Source organism: Thalassophryne amazonica, chromosome 15 (genome assembly GCF_902500255.1).
Source record: "Thalassophryne amazonica chromosome 15, fThaAma1.1, whole genome shotgun sequence".
NCBI classification, from domain to species: Eukaryota; Metazoa; Chordata; class Actinopteri; order Batrachoidiformes; family Batrachoididae; genus Thalassophryne; species Thalassophryne amazonica.
The window spans coordinates 27,035,064-27,052,422 of NC_047117.1; the positions used below are offsets into that span (position 1 = coordinate 27,035,064).

Below are 17,359 nucleotides of genomic sequence, written 5' to 3' on the forward strand. Positions count from 1 at the left end.
GGAACGTTGGTATTGGATGAAGTAGCATTTGTTTCAGTCTGTCGGTCGACCACCAGGATGTTTCAGCTTTTCCTAAAATGTACATCACACACCGAGAAATGCCAAGAAAGACATTTTCTGGAAATGCACCTGCTGAGCAAGAGGGATAATTAGCAATAAAATACATCAGCGACCACTAATTATTACCACATGTGCACGGATAGACTTACAATCATTAATACTTTGATGTTGTTTTATTCACCGGGACGTTAAATAATGTGCGACATGTCCTTGTTTGTGGCTTATTTTTTTACATCCCAAGGATAATATCTGGGGTTATTTTTCCATTATATTTTTCTATTCTTTTTGCAAGAAGGAAGGCATGAATAAGTTTCAGTCTGTGTCAAAAAGAGGCTTAACTACAGATGCTGCTGCCTGTCCAAAATAAATTAATCATTGAAACCAGGCATATTTAATGAGTTAACAGTTTACTTTTGCTTGTTTGGTAAAGACAAATAAATGTCTCCATGCATAACAGATGAATGGCAGATTGCTTTTATATGTTGAGAACAAAGTACTTTTTCTGGTTATCAGAATCACTTTTGTCATTATACAATGTATAATGAAATCGTTCTTGACTTCTCTTTATAAAAATACAATACGCAAATAAAATAAAAACAGAAAAGTATGTACAATGCAAAATGTAAATACATAGTGCAGCTGTACAACAGTTTGCTATGCAAAATTGCAGGTGAGGTAAGTAAGTGTAGTCTATAGTTTAGTCTTTTATTAAACTTGATGTACATCCTCCACTTGCCATGATATCTGCGTTCCCAGGCACTAACAATCACAATGGCATTAAGTTCAGCCCTCAAAGTTATGGGTTGTCCGATTGTCTGGGACGAGTAAAAAATGTAATTGCATAACATTGCCTGAATCGGACAAGTCCAATTTTTCTTTCTAAAGTGTTCAAACAATTTATTTTTCGCTTGTTACAAGTTTCAGAGCTTTTCTTAACCATAAGCACTGCTGGTTGGCAAAAATCAGCAACAATAAGGTGGACCCCGCTGTTCTAAAATGACAGCACTAGTGATGGATCACATCTGATCCCTGTTCCATACGGACTGCCTCTTATGGATCAGCATGAAAATGTAGATTATTTGCAAAATTTACGCAAGTGTGATTTTTGTGCAATGGTGACTTGTTTTTTTTAAGTGGTAATTGCATTTATTTCAATGCAATGCAGTGAAATTAGTCAGTGGAGGGGTAGTGTGTGCCCACTGTGAATGCAGTCTGTGACAAACAACCTCATGTGGGACTACAGAGTGCAGCATTTCTGCAAAGGTTTGGTCAGGTCAATTTTTCTACCCCAGTCTTTTCACACAACTTGTATTGTGCTACCGGTCTTTAATGCAAAAAAACATACATTGTGGCTCACAAAAATTACACAGTAAAGGAAATGACAATTCACCAAACTCAAAATAATAATTCTCAGTAGCAATTCAAATGGAACAATAAGAGTATTTATGGCTAATTAATGCATTAACTTGGTCAACCTTCACTCATTTCTAAGTTTTCCTAGTTTTGGAGCTATTGATTATCTCCGTTTTTAAATTCTTGGTCACCTTAAAATCCTTTCATTTCATTCCTTTCATCAAAATCATTTCTGATTACTGTACATCTTGAAATAAAAAAACAACTTTTTTGCATTAGAAAACTTGTAATTAAAATAGTTTAATTAAAAAAAGATTCTTTAGAAATCTTTGATGTTCATCTATAAATTAAAACTATAACTTATCTGTTGTTGAAATCATTTCTTGATTAACATTACAAGGAACCATGGGCATTTATTTTTAGACAAATAAAATAGCATGAAAAGTAATGTAGTAATGGGCAGCATGGTGTCTTAGTGGTGAGCACTGTCGCGTCACAGCAGGAAGGTCGTGGGATCAATTCCCACCTGTGGCCTTTCTGTGTGGAGTTTGCATGTTCTCCCCATGTTTGTGTGGGATCCCTCCGGGTGCTCTGGCTTCCTCCCACATCCAAAGACATGTAGGTTAGATGACTTGGAAACTTTATAATTGTCTGTGTCTCCCTTGTAAGAGATCTCAATCTCAATGGGACTAACCTGGTTAAATTTGACATTTAAATGCATACATTTTTAAGTCTGGTAGATTCATTCATTCATTCAGCAAATGTTGAAATGTTATTGATGTGGGACAAGAAATATATTTCTTAAAATATAAAGAAATATGAAATGGCGCTGTGCCATTTTCTTTGATTATTCAATAGTTAAAAATTAAAAAAAAAAAAAAATCTAAGTTATTTAAAGTTGAGACTTTTCATGTAGTTCAGGGGTGGCCAAGTTCGGTCCTCGAGAGCCACCTTCCTGACATTCTTTGTTGTCTCTCTGCTCCAACACACCTGAATCCAATGAAAGGCTCATTAAAAGTCTGCCAATGAGTCTTTCATTGGATTCAGGTGTGTTGGAGCAGGGAGACAACTAAGAGTGTCAGGAAGGTGGCTCTCGAGGACCGAACTTGGCCACCCCTGATGTAGTTACTGAAGTAACAAATAAAAACTGTGTAGCTTTATTTGGTAAAAATAAAAAAGGTTGCATAATTTACAAACACAAACGGTCACTCACCTTGACAGTGATAACAACATCCTGCAGGTAAAAGGCTAATGTTAGCTGATAAACTTCAGCATAGCACTTACGTCATGTATTATTTTCAATTACTCACCTCAGACAAATTTGCAGAAGCCCCATTGCTCAAACTCATTACTCTTGTGGTTATGACTTGTAGACAGAGTTAAACTCTCGTCTATATGCTAACAGCCTTAGCAATTTTAGCTTCACCCGTTACCTCCACTTGATGTATAATTACTGGAAAAAATATGCAGCTCATAACTTTTAATGTCCGCAACAAAGTAAACTGCTAGGAGAACCACCACACAGTCCCTAAAAATATGATTTAATAAACTCCCAACCCCAAAACAAAACAAAAATAACACTCCTTCTTCTTCTTTGGAGTTTATTGGCAACTTGCAAACCAACATGGAGCATTACTGCCACCAAATGTTTGGGCATGGAACTGAATGAATGGATTCTGATGTATGTTATCAAAAATCACCCGGAAACATTCACCATGTGAGTAAAAACACGGATTTCCAGTAATTTCCGGATTTACGTTCAGCACCACTGCTTCATTTTAAATTCGTAACAGTGCATATTTGTCTTGCTGTTTGATAGTAAGTAGTCGATAAGAACAGCCAGCGTACCCTCTTTCTCTGCAGCTGCACAGACACTCTGCAGCCCTTGGGTGCAGGGGCAGACCCACAGGACCCCCAAAATCCCTTAAAGGTCCACTTTTGTAGGCATTTTAAAAGATACTTTTTTTGCGACCTGGTCCCGGTGTGAGGTGCTGAAATAATATTTATTATAACATTTAGACATACCTAAAGAGTAAAAATAATACTGGGAAGATGCCTTAATTTTAACAATTAAAGTTGCACACAGAATTACAGCCTGACTGATACATCACTTGGATGATAAAGTGGCCCGATATGAGCTTTTCACTAACATATCAATATCTGTTATTTTTGTCGATAGGAAAAATTTTGATTTTACAGCATAAACAATGCAGAAAAACACTTTGGCTGTTGGAACTGGTATCATTATGCAGTTTGTGCGGGAGAGTGCACTGTCACGGCATGTTTGCATGGCTGTCATGCATTGCTGGGACATACAGTTGTATGTAAAAGTTTGGGCAACCCTGATGATTTCCATGATTTTCCTTTATAAATCATTGGCTGTTTGGATCAGCAATTTCAGTTAAATATATCATATAGCAGACACAAACAGTGATATTTGAGAAGTGAAATTAAGTTTATAGGATTTACAGAAAGTGTGCAATAATTCTTTAAACAAAATTAGGCAGATGCATAAATTTGGGAACCCTTGTCATTTTATTGATTTGAATGAATTTAGTGAACAGAAAAAAATACATCAATATTTAGTAGATCCTTCTTTTGCAGAAATAACAGCCTCTAAATGCTTCCTATAGCTTCCAATGAGAGTCTGGATTCTGGTTGAAGGTATTTTGGACCATTCTTTACAAAACATCTCCAGTTCAGTCAGGTTTGTTGGTTTCAAAGCATGGCCAGCCCACTTAAAATCACACCACAGATTTTCAATAACATTCAGGTCTGGGGACTAATTCCAGAACGTTGTACTTCTTCCTTAGCATGAATGCCTTAGTAGATTTTTGAACAGTGTTTAGGGTCGTTGTCTTGTTGAAAGATTCAGCCCTGGTGCAACTTCCACTTTGTCACTGATTCATGAACACTGTTCTCAAGAATCTGCTGATACTGACTGGAGTCCATGTGACCCTCAACTTTAACACGATTCCCAGTACCTGCACTGGCCACACAGCCCCACAGTATGATGGAACCACCTTCAAATTTTACTGAAGGTAGCAAGTGTTTTTCTTGGAATGCTGTATTCTTTTTCAGCCATGCATATCACCCCTTGATATGTCCAAATAACTCAATTTTAGTTTCATCAGTCCATAGCACCTTATTCCAAAATGAAGCTGGCTTGTCCAAATGTGCTTTAGCATACCTCAAGCGACTCTGCTTGTGGTGTGTATGCTGAAAAGGCTTGCTCTGCATTACTGTCTCATCCAGCATCTCCTTGTGCAAAATGTGCTGTGTAGTTTAACGACGCATAGAGACACTATCTGTAGCAAGATCATCTTGTAGGTCTTTGGAGCAGGTCTGTGGGTTGACTATGACTGTTCTCACCATCCTTCACTTCAGCTTACCTGAGATTTTTCTTGGCCTGCCACTTCAGGCCTTAACTAGTACTGTGCCTGCGGTCTTCCATTTCCTCACTATGTTCCTCACAGTGGAAACTAACAGCTGAAATCTCTGAGATAGCTTTTTGTATCCATCCCCTAAACCATGATATTAAACAATCTTTGTTTTCAGGTAATTTGAGAGTTGTTTAGAAGCTCCCAAGTTGCTACTCATTAGATGAGATGCAAAGAGGAGAAACATTTGCAAATGGCCACCTTAAATACCCTTTCTCATGATTGGATTCACCTGTGTAAGGAGGTCAAGGGTCAGTAAGCTTACCAAACCAATATTGTGTTTCAATAATTAATGCTAAATGTATTCAAATCAATAAAATGACAAGGGTGCCCAAATTTATGCACCTGCCCAATTTTGTTTAAATAATTATTGCACACTTTCTGTAAATACTAGAAACTTCATCTCACTTGTCAAATATCAGTGTGTTTGTCTGCTGATATATTTAACTGAAATTTCTGATCCAGATAACCAATGATTTATAAAGGAAAATTATCAGGGGTGCCCAAATGTTTGCATACAACTGTATTAGCTACAAGAGAGGAAAAAAACGAGACCAGCTACCATTCATTTTCATGGTGGGCATTTTACAAGAAACAAAAGGACACTACTGTTACACTGCCTTACCTCAGAAAAGAGCATGACGGTTATTTATGATGAAGCTAATGTTTAAACTGTAAAACATTACATTTAGTTCTCTTAAGTATTTAATAAAATAAATGCTAGGAATAACTGCCATTTTTATGTATGTCTCGGCAGATGTCTTGCTCTTCTTGGGTAATAAGAGTGTATTATGCCGCTGGTGTGTGTATAAATAAATTGTTCCATGAACATATCAGAATTGAAATATTGTATTATTAGGGTGGGGTGACTTTACGATGAACCAGTCCCCCAAATCATTCCACACAGAATGCAGAAAAACGAGCTAGCCGTATGATTCATGAACAGTAACGATGAGGCTAACAGTAAACTACTTACGTAGCGTTCAACCTAAAATACATTGACAACTGTAAAACATGAAAGGAAAATTAGTGTAACTACCGTAATAGTTTAGTTTCTAAAACTTACATGAACTCCAGACACGCTTCAGCGAGCGAAGAGCTAGCCAGCTACCAGCGCTGCTAACATTAGCCGGAGCGCGGAGCTAACCTGCAGCAGATCAGACGGATTTTGTTCCAGGGCCCATTGACTTGATATGTACAACATAGGGATGATAACATCACTTGTACTAGTCTATTGTACTAGCGCATCTGCGTTCAACACATGTTTTATAGATTGATTAAGTTGACCACAGGTAAGTAGCCAGTGGCGTTTGCCTGACAAAATACCTCCAATAAAACCCTCAAAAAAATATCATACAGTAATAGGTTTTTGTCAATAAAATATGTGCATGTATCATAAAGGAATTGCTTTCTGGCAACGATAAACAAATATTTTTTTTAATTACAACTTTCACTTTTGTCCACAACGGGAACTATTACGTTGTCGCATAAAATTTACGTCATGATCACGTTGATTCAGCTGTTCCCATTGCCGCAAATGGTCAAATTGCAAGTATTTTTGGAATAACTTCAGATTTATTTTGTGGACATGACTGTACATCCGTCGTATTAAGCGTGAGTAAACAGTTTATGTTTACAGGAGGAGGGGTAATCCTACTGAAATTGGTATTATATTGCAGTTGCACTGTTTCGTTTCCGAAGTGATTTACGTCAGTGTTGACATCAAAAGCGGTTATTTTTCTACAATATAAACATGAAGTAATCACTATGACAGTGTTACTGGAACCTGACAGTTACTGTAACTTTTGCATCAGTACAACCCGCGAGATTGTATATTTAAATCCCAGGTGTCAAACTGGCGGCCCAAGGGCCTCATACAAACTGACAGTGTTACAGCAACAACCTGGGCACTATGCTGCATTTAACCATCAGAAGTTTGGATATTTTGACCTCTAGCTCGGTGAAAAATGGATTGAACGCTTCGTCGGACTAGAATTTTTGGACGGAAACTCATAAGGAAATTCAGCAACCCGAGGTACCCTAGTTGACGTCACAGCCATGGGGGTGTCACATACTAAGGTTACCCCTGTCCCAGAGTTGTATATTTGCTGTCTGTGCATGTGTGAAAAACGGGAAGTTTGTTCTGTACTGAGCTTCAAAATGCTTATGAAGTTTGTCTGCTTTTCATCCATTGCGTTTTTTTTTTTTTCGCAGTAAGGGTAATTTACTGTGCAGTGTCTAGAAACCTTACAACCTACCCTATATTATAGTTGGACAAGTCCTGATTAATTATTGGCTTATTATTTATTGTTTATTTCAGCAGAGCCAGGGACCTCTGCTGGTGTGTGTGGGTGTATGCAGTGCCCTTGAAAAGTATTGGAACATTTGGGTTTTCACAGATTTTAATTTGTTTTTGCCATGTCAAATAAAAAAATCAAAAAAAAAAAATCTAAAATGATCTGTCTTAACCTCTTAAACCCTAGAGTCCCCAAATTTGGGGACTTGCCCTGTTTTGGAACATTTGAACACTCATAACTAACCAATGCTGACACCAACATACACTTATTATACATCAAAATGTCAAGCAAAGTCTCCTCTACAAAAGTATCCACTTCAATCACATATCAACTAACTACAGCTGAAACGCCAAGCAAATAAAGACATAAATCAGAATACATTTTTTTGGGAAAAAAACCTCATTTACTCCTACCAAGTATTATTTACTTTCAATTTTTTTTGCATCCACAACATCCCCTAGGAGCTGTCTTTTAGCTGATCCAAACTTTTGCATTTTTGACCTTGTACAAGCTGAGAAATAAATCATAATGTATGGGTATGTGATTTTGGTGAAATAGGCTCTAGGGCTTAAGGGGTTAAATTCAAACTGAAAACAAATCTCTACAGCTTGATATAAATTCATTAAAAATATAAAAGCCAAGATGATGGGTTGCATAAGTAATGGAACACTTTGGTGTAATATCTGTAAATAATCAGTTTTATTGACATTTTTCTTCAGACAAGTCAGGGGACGGATACGTGAACATTTACAAGTTACTGAATATGTCATGGACTTTGTTTACATCAATTATGAAGAACGGAGTGGCTATATGCCCAACCGTTGGTTCAGTAAAGTAAATACGCGAGCATATACACCCAACCACAATGGACCAATGAGCACGCTTGTAAGTTCACTTCCGGTTTCAACGCGAGGGGGAAAAAGGACGGATATTTTCTCGCCGGCTGCGGAAGGGTTCGCAGCCTGCGGAGGGGCTGTCATCTAAAGCAGTTCTGTTTGGCTCATCACATCCAGGGAACTGTGTCAAACTGACACCATCTTACAGGCAACAAGCTGCATTTTGTTCATAAAAACTTGTCGTTAACAAGCTTCCGTTCAAAATACTTATGAAGTTTGTCTTCTTTCATCCATTGCAGTGCTTTTTTCGCAGTAATTAAAGATTTAAAGAATTATCTGCCCAACAGATAAGTCATAGATTATAGCCTTAGCTTTTAAAGAAATACAAACAGTATGACACTCTAAGGTAAATCTGTATGGAGTAGATAGTTCCCAAAAACTGAGTGACTGTGAAAGAAGTAGAAGAGTGGGGAAAGCCACCAAGATGACCAGAGAACAACGGCACATTAATCGGTGCCACAATATCATCAGAGGGAATTTTTCCTTATACCACTGTTGCCTGTGTGCTTGCTTTAGGGGTTGGTAAGGTTAGACCTTACTTGCGTGAAGAACCTTGAGGCAGCTTTGTTGTGATTTGGCCCTGTATAACTTTAATAAGTTGAATTGACTTAAATTTAATTGAATTTTTATCTTGCACCACATCAGACAACTTGAAAATCATTTGCCACTGATGCTGTTATTTGTATTGTTGCAATCTTCCTTAAAAAGTAGGCTTCAGAATTTCTTTTTTTTTCTCCCCATGGTGTTTAAAATAGTATCGAGTATTGAGCATTTTCTTGGGTATTAGTATTGTTTGAAACTTGTGACAACCCTAGTATCCCGAGGCGATCACCACCGTGATGGCACTCAGGGCCTTCTCAGAGTTACTGTGATCCACCAAGACAAAAAACAAAAAAACAAAAAATAATAATAAGGGCACTTCCACAGAGGCAGAAAATAGCACGGAACTTGTTTAATAGCGGCATGGTACACGCGACTGTGCGCACACATTAAAATGCAAACACACGCAGCTGCAAGTATGAACGAACACTGAAAAAGGCTGAGTACGCGCGTATTTCGGGCGTATTTAAATGAAACACAACGCCGCAATGAGCAGCTCTACGAATACGCCAGTGTGAAAGGGGCTTTACAGTTCGGCTTGTCAAGTCAAACCACTCAACAGCAATAGCTAAAATAAAAAGTTCATGTTTGGAAAAGAGCTACCAAGCAGTCAGTCAGAGTGATATGACACGAAATTAATATCATGAGAATTTAAAACTTTTCCCTCGGTTATGATTAATGAATGTGACAAAAAACCAGCCATTTTTATGCAGGTTCTCTGTTTTCAGAAGTCAACAGTAATTGGACAGAGTAACTTAATCATAAATATAAGTCTTAAATTGACACATTTACAGACAGTTTTCTGTATCACTATACCATGTGCTCTGATTGGTGACAATTTTAAATATTGTGACATGCAGTTGATTTTGCACACAGACATTTAATTTGCATTTCATCCGTTCATATGGTCAGAATAAGCTTTTCGCTCACATTCATATTATTTTCTTTCAGGCAGCATCCAAGCCACAATCATGATGCAGCCCCTCAGAGATGCCCAGCTGGGTGCCTTCACTTTCTTTGCATCAGCTCTTCCACATGATGTCTGTGGCAGCAATGGTCTACCCCTCACCCCCAACTCCATCAAAATCCTGGGACGATTCCAGATCTTGAAGACCATCACTCACCCCAGACTTTGCCAGTATGTGGATATCTACAGAGGGAAGCATGGTATGATTTGTTTTCTGTACAAATTTCTAGGCTCCAAAACTTCAACTAATTTAGCTATGATGTTTCAGAATGTTTCAATACCTCTTACTCAGTGTCAGCATCTACTGGCAAATGTCAGAATTGCAGCATTGTTGAACGCTTCCCGGTCCAAAATATGGGACCACTTGATATGATGTCACATTGATACAGTCAAAAAAACAAACAATACAATACATTTTATTTATTTATTTATTTTTGTGTGTGTGTGTGTGTGTGTGTGTGTGTGTGTGTGTGTGTGTGTGTGTGTGTGTGTGTGTGTGTGTGTGTGTGTGTGTGTGTGTGTGTGTGTGTGTGTGTGTGTGTGTGTTTACGTACAGCCACGCCTTTAAGTATTTGGGCATTGACACACTTTTTGTAATTTTTCCTCTGTTCACCACCACAGTGAAGTTGAAATCAAACATTCGAGATTTGTTAGTAGTGTAGACTTTTTGCTTTAATTAAAGGGGATTAACAAAGGTATTGCAGGAATTAGCCATTTTTATACACATTTCCTACAGTATCAGATGCCATAAGTAACTGGGCAACCTAAATGCAAGTATTGTTGTGAATAAAGTTAATCACTTGCCAGTTTTCTTGAGGGATGGATACATGATTTAATTTGTATAAATCAGTAATACAAATAAGTGTGACAGTCTGTGACAAGGCCATCTGGAGTGGGAAGTCCTGAAGTACTGAGTAACTGTGCAAGAAAGAGGAAGGAAGCCACCAAAACACCCATGAAAATTCTGAAGGAGCTGTAGGCTTGTGTGGCTGTGACTTGAAAACTGGGGGTAGTGAAACTTTTATCTGTTGCTCCAGCAGTTACAGCTCCATGGTGGAGGGGAATAGAGAAGGATTTTTACACAAGAAGACCGATCAGCTCAATGCTTGAGTCCATGTGGCTTCTGGCAAAATGTACGGTGCATCTGGAAAGTATTCACAGCGCTTCACTTTTTCCACATTTTGTTATGTTATAGCCTTATTCCAAAATGGAGTAAAAATGGTAAATGGACTGCATTTATATAGTGCTTTTCCAGCCGCATCAGATGCTCAAAGTGCTTTACAATAATGCCTCACATTCACCCGATGTCAGACTGCTAGCATGCAAGGTGCCCACTACACACCGGGAGCAACTAGGCGATTAAGGACCTTACCCAAGGGCCCTTAGTGATTTTTCCATTCAGGCTGGGATTTGAACCAAGGACCCTCTGGTTTCAAGCCCAACGCTTAACTACTCGACCATCACCTCTCTTCTTTTTCTTACCTTAAAATCCCCCTCACAACAACCTGTAATAACATGTACAAAAGTTGTTGGTGTGTGTGTTTTTGTTTGTTTTTTTATTTTTGCAAATTTATTAAAAATAAAAACTAAGAAGTCGCATGTACATAAATATTCACATCCTTTGCTCAGTACTTTGTTGATGCACCTTTGGCAGAAATTTCAACCTCAAAGTCTTCTTGAATATGATGCTATAAGCTTGGTGCACCTACAGTTGTGCTCAAAAGTTTACCCTGACAGATTTTTTTTTTGGCCATTTTTCAGAGAATATGAATAACACAAAAACTATTTTTTCAGTCATGGTTAATGGTTGTGTGAAGCCATTCATTGTCAAACAACAGTTTTTGCTCTGTTTACATTATAATGACAACAGAAACTACCCAAATGATTGTGATCAAAAGTTTACATACTCTGTTCTTAATACAGTGCGTTGCCCCCTTTAACATCAGTGACAGTTTGGAGTCTTTTGTGGAAGTTATCGACGAGGCTCTCTGATGGTGAAGCTGCCACTGAATAAGTCTTGGACTTTATTTACATCAATTTTGAAGAAACATGAACAGTATGGCACTCTATGGTAAATCTGCATGGAGTAAACTGTTCTCAAAAACTGAGTGACTGTGCAAGAAGGAGAAGAGTGAGGAAAGCCACCCAGACAACCCAGAAGTTACAGGCTTATGTGGCTGTGATTGGAAAAATTGTGCACAGTGCAGTTTTTTCATTTTGCATCACCAGTCTTAGCTTCATAGTGGAGTAGAGCAGAGAAGGATATTCTTTCACCAAAACAGATCAAATCTAGGCTTACATCTCAGATGTACCTTCTGGCAATTTGTAGCTAAACTTTCAGGTCTTCTTTTTAAGAAACCCTCTTCATCATGAAGCTGTATAACTGGTCCACCTGAATCCCATATATGCGGGTTTTACTGTATTTTAAACTTCCATGAGAGCCAGAGTTTTTTGTTTTAATAGAACGCTGTGCAAAATGTTTCATAGAAGTAAATTATTGTCCATGGGGTTAATATTGAAAACTGACCGTGCATGTCATGTTACCTTTTTTTGCTGACAAGGAACACTTTTAATAAATGGCAAAAGGGGGGGGGGGGATGCACATAAGCAGGTGATTTATTCTTTATTTGTGAGGAAATCAGGCATTTTATTGAAATCGGCAGGCCAGCAAACATATTTGGCCATGTTTGTGCAAACGCCCACCAGAATTTTGCACAAATACAATATACACACACACACATACATACATATATATTTATATATATATATATATACGTATATATATATATATATATATATATATATATATACACACACTCAACAAAAATATAAACGCAACACTTTTGTTTTGCTCCCATTTTGTATGAGATGAACTCAAAGATCTAAAACTTTTTCCACATGCACAATATCACCATTTCCCTCAAATATTGTTCACAAACCAGTCTAAATCTGTGATAGTGAGCACTTCTCCTTTGCTGAGATAATCCATCCCACCTCACAGGTGTGCCATATCAAGATGCTGATTAGACACCATGATTAGTGCACAGGTGTGCCTTAGACTGTCCACAATAAAAGGCCACTCTGAAAGGTGCAGTTTTGTTTTATTGGGGGGGATACCAGTCAGTATCTGGTGTGACCACCATTTGCCTCATGCAGTGCAACACATCTCCTTCGCATAGAGTTGATCAGGTTGTCAATTGTGGCCTGTTGAATGTTGGTCCACTCCTCTTCAGTGGCTGTGCGAAGTTGCTGGATATTGTCAGGAACTGGTACACGCTGTCGTATACGCCGGTCCAGAGCATCCCAAACATGCTCAATGGGTGACATGTCCGGTGAGTATGCCGGCCATGCAAGAACTGGGACATTTTCAGCTTCCAAGAATTGTGTACAGATCCTTGCAACATGGGGCCGTGCATTATCCTGCTGCAACATGAGGTGGTGTTCTTGGATGTATGGCACAACAATGGGCCTCAGGATCTCGTCACGGTATCTCTGTGCATTCAAAATGCCATCAATAAAATGCACCTGTGTTCTTCGTCCATAACAGATGCCTGCCCATACCATAACCCCACCGCCACCATGGGCCACTCGATCCACAACATTGACATCAGAAAACCGCTCACCCACACGACACCACACACGCTGTCTGCCATCTGCCCTGAACAGTGTGAACCGGGATTCATCCGTGAAGAGAACACCTCTCCAGCGTGCCAAACACCAGCGAATGTGAGCATTTGCCCACTCAAGTCGGTTACAACAACGAACTGGAGTCAGGTCGAGACCCCGATGAGGACGACGAGCATGCAGATGAGCTTCCCTGAGATGGTTTCTGACAGTTTGTGCATAAATTCTTTGGTTATGCAAACCGATTGTTTCAGCAGCTGTCCGAGTGGCTGGTCTCAGACGATCTTGGAGGTGAACATGCTGGATGTGGAGGTCCTGGGCTGATGTGGTTACACGTGGTCTGCGGTTGTGAGGCTGGTTGGATGTACTGCCAAATTCTCTGAAACTCCTTTGGAGACGGCTTATGGTAGAGAAATGAACATTCAATACATGAGCAACAGCTCTGGTTGACATTCCTGCTGTCAGCATGTCAATTGCACGCTCCCTCAAATCTTGCAACATCTGTGGCATTGTGCTGTGTGATAAAACTGCACCTTTCAGAGTGGCCTTTTATTGTGGACAGTCTAAGGCACATCTGTGCACTAATCATGGTGTCTAATCAGCATCTTCATATGGCACACCTGTGAGGTGGGATGGATTATCTCAGCAAAGGAGAAGTGCTCACTATCACAGATTTAGACTGGTTTGTGAACAATATTTGAGGGAAATGGTGATATTGTGTATGTGGAAAAAGTTTTAGATCTTTGAGTTCATCTCATACAAAATGGGAGCAAAACCAAAAGTGTTGCGTTTATATTTTTGTTGAGTGTGTGTATGTGTGTGTGTATATATATATATATATAGTGAAATGATGAGCAGGCCAGTGTTATCAGATCAATATGCATCAATTCACATTAAAGTCATTGACATATTTAGAAATTGTTTAGAAGTATTCAGTGTTCGAAATGTGTTGCATCACTTCACTTTGACATAGTTCATTGATTTTTGGTGATGTTTGCGGCATGTGACTGCAGGCTCAAACAATGTTTGTGTTAACTACCTTATCAGTGAGTGCATTCCTAACACCTTAACCAGTGAAAAAGTGTTCTTGTTCAGTTGTGTATATTTAACTTTGATGTCTTGTTCTTACTGCCTTGCAGAACGGCTGATTGTTGTTGCAGAGCACTATGAAAGCAGTCTAAATGATTTCCAGAAACATGGAAAAACAGTAAGGTGAGATTGTGCATTTCCGTATTAACAAGTAAACAGTAATTACATGTCTAGAATCCATGGTTATATTGCCATTTTTGCATATGTTGTTTGCCAGAAGAGAATCAGATCTACGTGCTTAGTGCACATATAGGCCCATGCAAGACTAAAAAACAAAACCTCAATCCGCCCCTTTCTAAATACATTGAATGCTTACATGGAAAGGCTGTGTAACAATATGTGGCAAACTCTTTGCTTGTTGTCATGCATCCAGAAAGTATTCACAGTGTTTCAATTTTTCCACATTGCCATTTTGTTATGTTACAGCCTTAAGGCCCTGTCACACCTTGATGATTGAGCCAGCGTATGCCAATCGTGTTAAAAAATACTGGCATAGGTCTAATTAAGTTAAGTTAAGGGTAAGGTTTTTTTATAAGTTAAGAGCACGTTGAAACACGCTGAAGCTCGCTGATGTATGTCCTAATAAGCTGAGCTCCTCAAAAAAATTTGGGCATGCTGAAAATTTTCAGCGACTACCAGCGTGTGACTCGTACATCCGGGACATGTGGGACATAAGTTGTAGGTAAGTTATGTGATTGTTGGCACATGTTTCTTGTAATTTCCTCATGAGTCTATACGTCCATGAATGCTGGCCACAGATTGGCTGAAACCTGTGGTCCTCATGCGGGCAGACTGTTTCATTCATTCACTGAGTAAATCTGACGTGTTCATTTCAGTCCAATTCATCATCACAGATGGACATGAATCCACATAAAGCTCCTGATTTTTGAAAATTACATCTGAAAATACTTTAATTCATGGCTGGAAACATAGTGTTTTAAAGCAAGTCCCTCTGTGGTTTTTCTGCTCCAGGTGCGCTTCTCATGCTGGTCTTGCACGGTCGTGATGATTTAAACTTTTAAAGCGTCGTTGCTGTTGGTGTGATCATCAGACACCCTGATCGATTGATCAGGTGTGGTCACGCCTGATTAATGCACTGTTTAAACATTTAAAGCACTGTCGCTATCGGTGATCATCACACCAACAGATCACACAGCACTTTATTCATATCACATCTGATTGCGGTCGACTGGTGCTGTAAAAGTTTAAATTATCACAGCGTTTCATTATTCAGGTCTTTGATGACCTGATTAGGTCTGCTCAGCGGACCTGACCAGCAATCAACAGCTCTTTAATCATTTAAAGAGATAGCACTTCATTCATTCACGGCAGAGTTTGCCACAGCCAGTCCATTCATCAGCATACTGTACACAATGAAAATGGTCCACCAATATAAAAAATGAAAATAAAAAAATAAAACAATGTTAAATTACTCTGTTTCTGACCCACACCACATCGTGCAGTCAAGGTGTGACATCTGCATTCATTTATTAGATGTACGACAGCATGTGCCAACGTTTTTAATACGGTCAGCATACACAGACTAAATTGTCAAGGTGTTGACAGGGCCTTTATTCCAAAATGGATGAAATTAATTTTTTTTCTCAAAATTCTACACATAATACCCATAATGACAATATGAAAAGTTGTTTTTTTTTTAGATTTTTGCAACTTGATTAATATATATTTATATATATATATAAACTCACGTGTATGTAAGTATTCACAGTCTTTGCCATGAAGCTCAAAATTGAGCTCAGGTGCACCCTGTTTCCACTGATCATCCTTGAGCTGATTCTATACCATATTTGGAGTCCACCTGGGATAAATTTAGTTGATTGGATATGATTTGGAAAGACACACACCTATTTACATATAAGGTCTCATAGTTGACAGTGCATGTCAGAGCACAAACCAAGCATGAAGTCAAAGGAATTGTCTGCAGTGTAATTTAAAAGAATGCCTTTTCAAACCCAAAGCTACACAGTGATCAAATAAAAGTGGTTCAGCTTGTCACCACATGTGCCAGGATGACTGACAGCCAAAACACAACTCAGAGTTAGAAGTACACCAGTAATAATGAGTAGGCCATCTATCTGAACCCGGAAGTGCATTGATTAGTTTCTGAAATGAAGTTTGGTCAAAAAGTCAGTTCTGGTCCAAAAAGGCAGGGGATAAATTGCATCTAATTCAAAATGCAGTGGACCAGATCATAACCAGATGAGGATGGATAGTTTACTATTCTTTAACTGCTCTATGCAGAGTAGGTAGCTCAATGGGTAGAGCTGACCTCCTAACATGTAGATCTGGGTTTAGTCTCACTCATAGTCCCTGTCTCTGTCCTCAGACAAGACACCTCGGTCCCACCGAGTGAAGAAGGAGTGAAGAAGGAGCCACGCACCCTGTTTTTTTTGTTTCGTGAGCTATCGCGGCAGTATATTGGCTCAGAGTGGCTCTTAGAGGCATTATCTTCAGTTAAAGAGGCTCCTCTCTGAGCATGGCGCTAATTTCAAGATGTTCAAAATTTAGCTACAACAGCATGGCGCAGTTTGTGTTCGAGTTACTGCGACGGCTTAGAGGCATTTGTGTGGTGATTACGAGTCTGCTAAAAGCCCATTATCCGTGCGCCTGGCAGTTACGCAGGACCTGAGAGGCTATTTTTGGAACGGCTCTCCTCTTGCGCACACAATTCCACCTGCTCTGTGCGCTGAGCTCTATATAAATAATGTAATCATTTTCTGCCAAACCTTGGATGCTGAAAACACCTCTAATCACTTCTGGAATCACAGAGGACTGTTTCATCTGGATGCTTTTTTTCCTCTCTTTCCTGCTCCATGTGGAATATAATTTGAACAGCTTAAGGTAACTATTTTTAATGTTTTTATAGCTTGATAACATCACGCTACACAGCACTACGTGGCTCATACGTGGCTCATACGTGGCTTAGCATGGCTGATACGAGCCATTCGAGGCTCTAATCACCTGTCAGTCGTGGCTTCTACGTGGCACGTGCGGGGTACAGAGAGGCACCTT

General features: G+C 39.1%; 2 protein-coding genes across 4 annotated transcripts in view; one reads left to right on the forward strand and one right to left on the reverse strand.

The window, feature by feature from the left end:
- The window catches only part of aimp1a (aminoacyl tRNA synthetase complex interacting multifunctional protein 1a), a 29,966-nt gene extending 23,891 nt beyond the window's left edge, over positions 1–6,075 (reverse strand). The window contains exon 1 of one of the 2 annotated variants that reach the window (XM_034188459.1): positions 5,920–6,075. In XM_034188459.1, the coding sequence (XP_034044350.1) occupies positions 5,920–5,921 (2 nt within the window). In that variant the 5' untranslated portion in view covers positions 5,922–6,075. The remainder of the gene's footprint in view (positions 1–5,919) is intronic. The other variant, XM_034188460.1, reaches the window with a different exon arrangement.
- A 263-nt stretch (positions 6,076–6,338) lies between these two features.
- tbck (TBC1 domain containing kinase) overlaps positions 6,339–17,359 on the forward strand; it is a 196,729-nt gene continuing 185,708 nt past the window's right edge. The window contains exons 1-3 of one of the 2 annotated variants that reach the window (XM_034187980.1): positions 6,339–6,467; positions 9,610–9,813; positions 14,377–14,449. In XM_034187980.1, the coding sequence (XP_034043871.1) occupies positions 9,618–9,813; positions 14,377–14,449 (269 nt within the window). In that variant the 5' untranslated portion in view covers positions 6,339–6,467; positions 9,610–9,617. Of the gene's footprint in view, positions 6,468–9,597; positions 9,814–14,376; positions 14,450–17,359 lie in introns of both variants that reach the window. The other variant, XM_034187981.1, reaches the window with a different exon arrangement.